Below are 10,431 nucleotides of genomic sequence, written 5' to 3'. Positions count from 1 at the left end.
AATCTACTTTAAGCATATTAATTTCATTCATTTAGTTACAGAAACAAAATTATATCCTTCATTCTTGATATGTTTTACAATGAGAATCACCAAAAACTATTTATATTTACTTGGTTTGCATTATGAGATTTTTTAAAAGTATGTAACATCATTCATATTTGGATGATAAGAATTTTATTTTATTTTTATAATTTTGAATTTGATTACATACCAAAGACTTTCTATATTATATGTTTTAAATTAAATTACATTCGCCGTCCTTGAGTTACGTCAAAAGTTACAAATTCCGTCCCTAAAACTATACTTTCACTATAATCATATGATTTTGAATTGTTTCTGTTTTGCCTATTTTACCCGGTCCATATTATTTGGTTGAGTCACATGTGTTTAACAATCATTAGTTTTTCACAAAAAAAAAAAAAAAACATGACTCAAAGCAACATTACCTTCATAGACCAACTTGATGTTTCAAAAAGTCAATTTACCATGAGAGTAAGAATAATTTGTCTCATGAAACATCTTGCTTATGGATCTTCAATAAAGACTTACAAAATTGATATGATTCTCATTGATGAAGAATAGCAATTTTTATTTATTTATGAATGTTCTAACAATTTTATTCTAACCACATATAACAATATATAAACTGGTTTTGTGCATTTAAGGAAGGAAGATCGAGGTAGAGGTTATTAACAAATGGATTGAAAGATTTGAAAGTTTGCTTCATGAGAACGGTTGTTACTACATCCAAAATCCACAACTTAGTCTTAATCAAAACAAAAATAGTTTTGTTGATAATGAAAACAAAATCAATATTTATATCACAACCAAAGTTACACCATGCAATGAGTGGACGCTCACTTTTATGGATTCTTTTTTGCAAACTCCAACGCCATTTTGGATAGTGCCTTTGTTGAAAACACACATGTTGGGTATTTTATATGTTACAATCTAACCATTTATACGACGATATTATGTAATTTACCATCACTCACCATACCAAAACTTTTATTATGATCTTCTATTTTTTTTTATCTTATATAATAAATGTTATTGAAGATGTGTTGTGAGATGCTTTCTAGGGGAAACCCTTATGAACAAGAAAAATAAATTATTAAAGAGAGTCAATTTGAGCTTGGAAGATTTAGAGTATGTTTACTTTTCAAAATTTTGTGTCAATATATATATATATATATATATATATATATATATATATATATATATATATATATATATATATATAGAAGCAAACAAATAAATGTAACACTCTAGAATGGATATGCACAACGGTTTGTTGACTATTTGGAAAATAACAAAGAAACTCGTATGGTAGTTGTTATTCTGTACGGAAAAGTATCTTATTATAGAGGTTTGTTCATTACTATAAATGAATATACATTTATACTAACTTCATTATGCATCGTTTCAGAACGTTTCTCCGTCACAAATTGCATCACTACGACTAAGATCTTCATCAATGATCCTATTAAGGAGATTCTTACATTGAAGGAGAAGTTACATAAATTCTTTATTATTTTGTTTGCATATTATTATTGTTTACTCTTATTTTAAAGCAACAAAAATAGCATCTTCTTTATTGTTAAGATTTCTTGCGAAAGTCGGTTTAGAGAGCACATCTGCTAACTGTAGCAACGCTTTGTCCTCTATGCTCTACTCTGAAAATGACAATTTCATTCATAAATTTGAAATTCATGCTATTGTTGATCTCCAACAAGTAGATGAGATTTATATATTTAACTTTCATTTATAAAATATACATTATTTCAAACAGTTTTTGAATTATTTTTACCCTCCTATTTCATTTTACTTTTTTTATTATATAATTTAAACTTACACCAATATTTCTCCAAAAAAAACATTGATTGTTGTCGGTACGATTAAACATGTTTGTAGTGATGTGGAATTTGGTTTGTACTAAATGTCAAAAGAAAACCATAAAGTCATTTTAATTCATGATGGAAAAACTGGTGGAACGGATCAAAAACAAGATAAATAAGTTTTTTATTGTTACATTTCAACTTTCATGAACAAAGACATATATGTTTATCGAATCTGCAGAATGTAACGTTGTTGGTATATATACCAACTTATTGTTGCTTTTGGTTTTATAGTGTCAATACAAAAAGAGCCATATAAGCCTCTATGGGGTTTGATATACCAAACAAAGTCAATTCATAAAGCCATTACAGTACATGTTTTAATCAATGAGTTGCATCATGTTGTAATAAAACAAAGATCAGTTGGATCGTTTATGTTAAAAATTACTATATTAAAAAACCAAACTGCTCTAATATACATATTATATTTTTTTATTTAATAAGTTTGGTTCAAAAACTCTAAAAATGAATCTAACTAACATTTTTTTATTAAAATGTGAGATGTATTTAATTTATGTTCCCCGGTCATAATCTACTATTAATCTATAAGAGGAAAGTGTTTTGCTTTAAACTATTTTGGATTGAAATTTAACGTCATCAATGACAATTCCACAACCCACACGATTTCATTTTATATAGATACATGATCAATAATCAAACAATTTTTTAATCATATTCATGCACCTAATTAAGAAACAAAATCAAATACTTCAACGATTTGTATGTGCATATATATACACACACAATATTAAAATTAGCAACAAACAGATATTAATTCTTACTAAAAACAGAAACTTTTAAGATTATGGAGGGAAGAAAAGTTACCGGTTGGGCTGCTAGAGACTCATCTGCCATTCTTTCTCCATACTCTTTTCATCTCCGGTACGTCAATATCACTACTTATAAACTGTAAATACTGTTTTTGTATTTTGATCTTGAAAACAGTGATTATTGATTCAAATATGCAGGAAAACAGGTCCAGAAGATGTATTGTTCAAGGTGTTGTATTGTGGAGTTGATCACAGTGATCTTCATCAATTGAAGAACGAAATTCACTTCACTACCTACCCTTTAGTTGCAGGGTACGTTTCAGTGTTTTCCCGGTTGTAATCCATGCATAAATTGTTGTACAAATGCACCTGGTATTCAATTGTTCATGTTGTTCTTGGATTGCAGACATGAAGTGGTCGGAGAAGTTATGGAGGTGGGATCAGAAGTGAAGAAATTCAACATAGGCGACATTGTTGGAGTCGGATGTATTGTGGGATCTTGTGGTGAATGTTGGTGTTGTAAAACCAACAAAGAACAATATTGCAGCAAAATGGTGTTCACTTACAATGCCATTAACAACGACGGAAGCTTTACTCAAGGAGGATTCTCCTCCGCCATGGTCGTCCATCAAAAGTAAGCAAAATCAAAATTCATCTCCCCCGACCCGACGCTTTCAGTTGCGTACTAAAAAGTCAAAATTGAATAAAACTGCAGCTACGTAGTCAACATACCGGAAAACCTAGCTCCGGAGCAGGCAGCGCCGCTGCTATGTGCCGGAGTAACGGCGTTCAGTCCGTTGAAACAGTTCATCAAATCCGACGAGGTTATCAGAGCAGGAATTTTAGGGCTGGGAGGAGTCGGACATCTAGGGGTTTTAATCGCGAAGGCGATGGGCCACCATGTGACGGTGATAAGCTCTTCCGATAAGAAGAAACACGAGGCGTTAACCGATTTAGGCGCCGATTGTTTCTTAGTGAGCTCGAATCACGACGAAATGGAGAAATCGTTGAACAGCCTTGATTATATACTCGACACCATACCAGTTTCTCACCAATTACAAACTTACCTTCCACTTCTGAAAGTCGAAGGTAAGATATTCATCGTCGGAGCTGCTCCTGAGCCATTGCAGTTCGGTGCATCTGGTTTGATCTTAGGTACGTAACAAAATCAAATTCGCCCTTCAAATTGTGCCTGAATTTGGATCTGATTTTGAGAATTTTTACAGGAAAGAAAACGATAAGTGGAAGCTTCATCGGAAGCATTGAAGAGACACAAGAGATTCTGGATTTTTGGGTTGAGAAAGGTTTGAAGACGATGATCGAAGTAGTGAAGATGGATTATGTTAACAAAGCATTTGAGAGAATGGTAAAGAATGATGTGAGGTACAGGTTTGTGCTTGATGTGGCTGGGAGTGACCTTGAGTGAATAGTAAATGTTTAGAACTATATGTAAAAATAAATAAATAAATAAAAATAGCAATGTAGTTTTGTTTATTTATTTATTTGCATATCATGGCATCCTACTTTTTTTGGTTTTTTTTTGGTTTTTTTTTTTTTTTTTTTTTTTTTTTTTTTTTGTATACCTTCAATTGTTTGAAAATGCTTCCATATTATAATACTAGTTTATAACCCGTGAGCACCACAGATTAGAAAGGTAAAAATAATTTTAATTAAATTATAAGGTAATTATTGAGCTATGATAAAAAAAAATAATTTAATAAATTAGGCAATAGATATTATAAATAATTTTTTTGTTGACGTGTTTGATATGTGTAAAATGGAGGAGTGAATTAGTGGAAATTTAATTAATGAGGAAAAACCTTAGAATGACAAGTGACAAATAGTTAATGTGAAGCTCTAATTGATTGACATGTGACAAATGTGCTACTCTTTTATTAGGTAGGGAGATTTATAGTTTCAATTTTTTTAAAGAAATTAAATATGCTTCTATATTTAATTCCTATTTATCATCCTACCATATCAAATATTGACATGTGTCATATTTAATGACACATTTAATGAAATAGATAATATTTTAATGGGTTTAGGTCATTTTTGGTCACTTAACTTTTTGTTTTGTGCCCCTTTGGTCACTTAATTAGTTTTAAAATGTTATCAAACTTTTGACTTTGTGCTCAACTTTTGGTTTGGTCACTTTATCGTATGTATCGGCTTGGCTTCATACCGAACCAAGGAGGCATTCTGGCGGGTGCTTCGCTTCCGGTTCTTCGGAAGAATCAAATGACTTCTCCCTTCTTCATTGATCTGGGGGGAAAAGGAACCGTCTACCAGTTGGGAAGCTAGACATCAAGTAAGTGGGAACCAAAAAGACTGAGCTGAGGGGAAGCCCTATGACTCACTGAAACGACGGCAGGAGGGCCCTTGATCTATCAATATAGGGAGAAAAAAAGGGCTTTGCTCCCCTTTACAATATAATATGAAGAAAGAAATAAGGGTCAGACTGATCTAGCATTCCATACCGGATTTCTGATATCTCTATCTTTCATCTAAGTTTTAAAATTATGCTCATTTAGTCACTAAACTTTTAAATTTTTTCAAAAGTTTAGTGACTAAATGAGCATAATTTTAAAAGTTAGGTGACTAAATGAGCACAAATCTAAAAGTTAAGTGACTAAATGAGCACAAAATCAAAAGTATAATGACCTTTTAAAACTTAAAAAGAATTAAGTGACCGAATGAATACGAAACCAAAAATTAATGACCAAAAATGACTTATACCCTGTTTTAATCCACATGTCAATATTTAATATGGTAGGATGATGACTATGAATATAATATAAGAGAATATTTAATTTCTCTTTTTTATTACCTAGATTGAATAAAGTGTTTATATATAAGGTTCAATTTAATTTTTGACAGAATAAACTGTAAAAATTTAATAAGAAGTTAGATGTGACTCAATCAGATTGAGATTGTTTTTTATAAGAAATCCCTAGTTCGGTCATATAGCCTTTGGGTTTGATAGAAAATTGGTTCTAACCCAAACATTGACACAATTAGCAACTATCAAACAAACAACCCTAATTCACCATTTTAACATTCCATTCCCAAAAAAAACAAATTTCATAATATTTATCAATTTTAACACAGAAAGAAGCTAAGAGGAAAAAGGTTGAAGTCTTAATAGATTTTTTATGGCTTAAAGAATTATAAAAAATTCATTATTTTAAATGTCATTTTATATATTTCAGCTAATTTTTACCAAACATCATTTTTATCAACTAATAATTTTCAAATACATTGCAAGAAAAGAGGCAATAATAATAATAACAATCATGAATTTTAGCAATTTTCAAGTTATAAAAATCAGAAATGTTCTACACTACTAGATTCCTGTAGAAAATACTAATTCTACAACACTTTTAGCTAATTTGAACCAAGATTGATTCTTGAATCTTGATTTATACAAATTTGTCAACTAATAAAAAAAAAAGAATTGAGATTATGTTACAACACCAAAATACTTTTGTTAAAAATGGCAACAACTAATGTTACTCCTGGACCATTTTGCCCCTGTCAGAAACCTTCATCCCATCATACGAAGAAATAAAGAAAGAGCTTTGATTCTTTTGCATAAACCTACAACAACACAACATTAAATACAAAAATATAGTCTCAGTTTTTTTAAAATCAAATCTTTTTTTATGTAATAAACAAGAGTAAATTACACGAATTGTCCCTATGGTTTGGGGTAATTTTCACGTTTGGTCCGTAACTTACTTTTTTAACTCGGAAGGTCCCTACTATTTCTTTTTATTGCGCGCTTGGTCCCTGTCTTACCTAAAAAGACTATTTTGCCCTTGATTTTTTAATTTATTTAAATAAACACACCCTAGGCCCAAACCTCACTTCTACCTCATCTTACCTTATCTAAATAAATTAAAAAATCAAGGGCAAATAAGTCTTTTTAGGTATGACAGAGACCAAGCACACAACAAAAACAACCAGTAGGGACCTTCCGAGTTAAAAAAATAAGTTAGGGACCAAACGTGCAAATTACCCCAAACCATAGGAACCATTCGTGTAATTTACTCAATTAAAAAAAAAAAAAGATTTACTTGAGAAAGTCGAGAAATTTTTGTTGCAAACGCATGGCAAGATCCTCTTCTATGTTCACATATGGCAATAACTCTGGCAATTTAACTGAAAAAAGAAAAAGAAAAATTAAAATGAAATAAAGAAACATAATAAAAAGGGATATTAAAAATATTAAAAAAAAATAATACCAAAAAGACGTAGGAGATGTTCAGCTCCATAAATTGTTGAAGGAGAAATATTATTATTATCTGTAATTAATTCTTGAAATTGTTTGCGTTCTTTATTATATAAAAGAATAACTGGTAAAGCTCTATCAAAATAACATCTTAATCCTTTCAAAATCTCTCCAACTGCATCTGTCATCCTGAATTCATCAAAATTAATTAATATTTTCATTTTTAGAATTTAGAATTATAATATTTTTCATAGGATTAAAAAAAATTAAAAATAAATAAACACTTGTTGACTTACATCCCATCTTTCTTTGACCTGTATTCAAGATACTTTGCCAAAATGTCATCAACATTTGGAGATCGTGGAAGTTTAACAAGCTAAAAAAAAAAATTAATAATTCAAGAATTTGTATAAAGCAATAATAATAATAATATTAATTAATAGTTTAATACCTTATCTTGATGATTAACAAATTCCCAATCATCCACAAGTTGTTTTTTTAGAGCTGATGGAATTTGAATCTTTACAGGCTTTTCAACAGATGCATTCTCTTTCTAACACCATAAGCTTAGGGTTATTTTGGGAACAAAAATTTTATAATCTAATATCAGATATTTGAACATAAACATAAACATAAACATACCTCTATACTCGAATCACTCTTCCTCTTTTTCCCTTTTGCCCCTGAGTAAGTAACACAGAAATAGATAGTTAAAATTTCTCAATATATGTAAAAATAAATTATTTATTTGAGTTAAAAGAACATAAATATAGTAATAGAGTAATAGAGTAATATACCACTACTCTTCACATCTTCTTTTTCCACCTTTACATCTGAAAGATCCAAAAAAACATATAATTTGTTCATTGTTATTCATAGCAGATAAAAATAGATGGTTAAGAGGGGGTAAAATAGTCAAATTACTTACCATTTGATATTTTGGGCTTAGTTTGAGTTGATCTTCCTTTTGAGTTTTTGTCAACACCTTGTTTTTTGTCAAGTGCTTGTTGCTTTAAAATGTTTTCTTCTGTATACTTCATTAATCTGTCAACTCCAACCCATTCATCCCAACTGTAATCAAGATATTGGAGCTTTATGAATGTTAAAAAGACAAACTTTATAGTTTATACACACTATTCAAAATAATATAGATATGGAAAAGAAAAAGCTTACTCACTTTTTATTCCAACCCTGAAAACAGAAAGAAAGTAATTCATTACTTAATGTGGTAAGATGAAAACAAGTTGATCTAAAAAGATTGTATCAAACTTACAAGGTAATGCACAAAGTATTTCCAGTCATTCTTTCGTATCTCAGCCTTTTGAACCTTCAAGATGAAAGAAGAAAACATTAACAATAGCAATAATGCTACAATTACCCTGATTTTGCAACATGCAATTGATGAGGATAAGGCTTAGAGTTAACATTTTACTATCAAATAACAATGAAAATTCCATTGGTAGTTATTGACCCCTTTTAGTAAAGGCTTTACGAAGATAAGAGTTTGTTTAAGTGGTGGAATGACCCCATGCCAAGTTCACCCTTCACAATTGCATACATCCCTTAGCTTCACAAATTTCAAAGGGTAGAACACAGAGAATAGCTTCTTTCGTTTTCTCTATTTTGCATTTCAGATTGGGAACCCTAGTATTCGGTTTGATAATGTGAGAGCAAACACACGTAACGAAAACCTAATCAATCTGGTTGATGCAAAAACAATTATTGTTTTCGTTTTCTATTTTGCGTTTCTGAATTGTGAGCCCTAGTATTGAATTCAGTAATGCGAGCGTAAATAAACACACATGATTGATTTTATCAAAAAAAAATAAATATTCCTGTTTTATTTTTCCTCGTGTTTACCCCCAAATTACCTGTCATTTAAGATCCAGACTTAAAACTGCAATTTGCATGATAGTAAAACCAAAACTGGGTGTTTATGCGTGAGAGATAGAGAAATCAAGAGTATTCGATGAGAGTGAAGGAGAAAATGAATAAGAACATGCCTTAGCTTCGTATATACGAGGGCCGTGAAAAGCGAGGACTTTCTCTCCGTCGGAGAAGAGGTTGGAATTGGATTCGGGACGGCGGCGATTACCGGTGGATTTGTCGCCGTCGGTGGCGGAATCGTCCTTGGAACTCCCCATGATTTGTGAAGGTTTTTGGGAGTTTTGGATCGAAGGCTTGGCTTTCGCCCGCTCTTTTTTTGAGTGTTTTGTGGTCGTCGGGCGTTGAGTGTTCTGTTTAATATTAGTTTGTTCTGCAGCTTTTTTAACTTTATGTTATCAAAAAATTTAATTTTAAAGACTTTATTAAATTATGTATATAATATGATGTTATTTATTTATTTATTTATTTATTTTTATTTTTTTGAAGTGGAATAATTTAAAATCGGTAATAGTCTTTGAAGTATATGAAATTTTGTGGTAACTTCCGAAATTTAAATGTGTACCATTTTTAAGTTTCAAAAGATTAAATTAGTTATGGTATGACTTATGACATAGGTGCCCAATTTTTAAGAGTTTTTAACTTTTTTACTTTAAAAAAAGACTGAATTAATTTTTTTTTTGGAAGGTGGAGCTTGTAGATTTATTTAACAAAAAGTTTTTAATTCAAAAGGTGCTTTAAATTAGAGGTAAGCAAAATACTCGTTGGAACAAACCGAATTGAATCGATTTTTTTGGTTTGATTGTCAGGGAATTGAGGCAGTTTAATTTGTATAAAATGCTTTCTTTAGCTCCTTAGATATTATAAGACGAGACCATGAATCAAACCAAATCAAACCCGATTAGGAACCGGATATGTAATTCGGTTTCTCCATATCTATAAATTCGGTTCTTGATTTTTTTTGGTTTCGGCTTGATTCGGTCGAGTTTTGCTAACATCCAAACCTTAAATTGCATGATATTGGGAACGAAACTAGACATGTATGCGAGAGACAGAGAAATCAAGAGTGTGTGATGCGAGTAAAAGAGAAAATGAATGACAAACATGTTTTAGCTTAGTATAGGCAAGAGTCGTGAAAGAGAAAAATCAACAGAGTTATATTAAAAGAATGAACTTAAACCCAATTCCATAAATTTTAACAATTCATATAATTTTACATAAATGGTACTACAATTGGTAGGAGAACGAAGAAGTACTAATTAATATTGGAATTATCACACAATAAACTTAAAGTACCACAATTGAACAAATAAATTTTTAATACAATGATTGAAATAAAATCTTTCAACTCTATTGATACTACCTATAGGGTTTCTTTTAATCAATGACTATGAATTGAGGCTTGTAATCTATAGAGTGTGTATTTTGACTGTATTAAAAAGAAAATTTATATATATTGTTTGTATAAAAAAATCATAAATGTTTCTAAACAGTCAGTTGCACTAGTGACCGGCACCAGGGCTTGGGCCCGAGTTCTTAAGATTTCCAAGCGACTCAACATCGACAACCTTGTGTCCAATTCCTGGACTTGGCCCATCTTTGACTCCAACCAAGGTCTCAATGTTGAACACATTTTCAATTCCAT

At 30.7% G+C, this 10,431-nt stretch overlaps 2 protein-coding genes across 2 annotated transcripts; one reads left to right on the top strand and one right to left on the bottom strand.

Moving 5' to 3' along the window:
- Window positions 1-2,595: 2,595 nt before the first annotated feature.
- Window positions 2,596-4,162, top strand: LOC145097551 (putative cinnamyl alcohol dehydrogenase). Its single transcript, XM_079035119.1, has 5 exons — window positions 2,596-2,780; window positions 2,867-2,980; window positions 3,075-3,302; window positions 3,384-3,823; window positions 3,895-4,162. The coding sequence occupies exons 1-5, from the start codon at window positions 2,704-2,706 to the stop codon at window positions 4,092-4,094; spliced, it is 1,059 nt and encodes a 352-aa protein (XP_078891245.1). The 5' UTR covers window positions 2,596-2,703; the 3' UTR covers window positions 4,095-4,162.
- Window positions 4,163-5,947: 1,785 nt separating this feature from the next.
- On the bottom strand, window positions 5,948-9,147 carry LOC145097552 (MRG family protein). Its single transcript, XM_079035120.1, has 11 exons — window positions 8,906-9,147; window positions 8,176-8,229; window positions 8,080-8,093; window positions 7,831-7,973; window positions 7,700-7,735; window positions 7,545-7,585; window positions 7,354-7,455; window positions 7,199-7,278; window positions 6,916-7,091; window positions 6,748-6,832; window positions 5,948-6,268 (listed from the first exon to the last, which is right to left on the bottom strand). Exons 1-11 carry the CDS (start codon window positions 9,044-9,046, stop codon window positions 6,181-6,183), a joined length of 960 nt encoding a protein of 319 aa, XP_078891246.1. The 5' UTR covers window positions 9,047-9,147; the 3' UTR covers window positions 5,948-6,180.
- Window positions 9,148-10,431: the final 1,284 nt, after the last annotated feature.

The sequence above is a fragment of the Lactuca serriola genome, chromosome 4 (assembly GCF_051521515.1).
Source record: "Lactuca serriola cultivar US96UC23 chromosome 4, Lser_US96UC23_V15, whole genome shotgun sequence".
Lineage (NCBI taxonomy): Eukaryota > Viridiplantae > Streptophyta > Magnoliopsida > Asterales > Asteraceae > Lactuca > Lactuca serriola.
The sequence above is the reverse complement of the archived record's forward strand: the minus strand, read 5'-3'. Positions and strand labels throughout refer to the sequence as shown.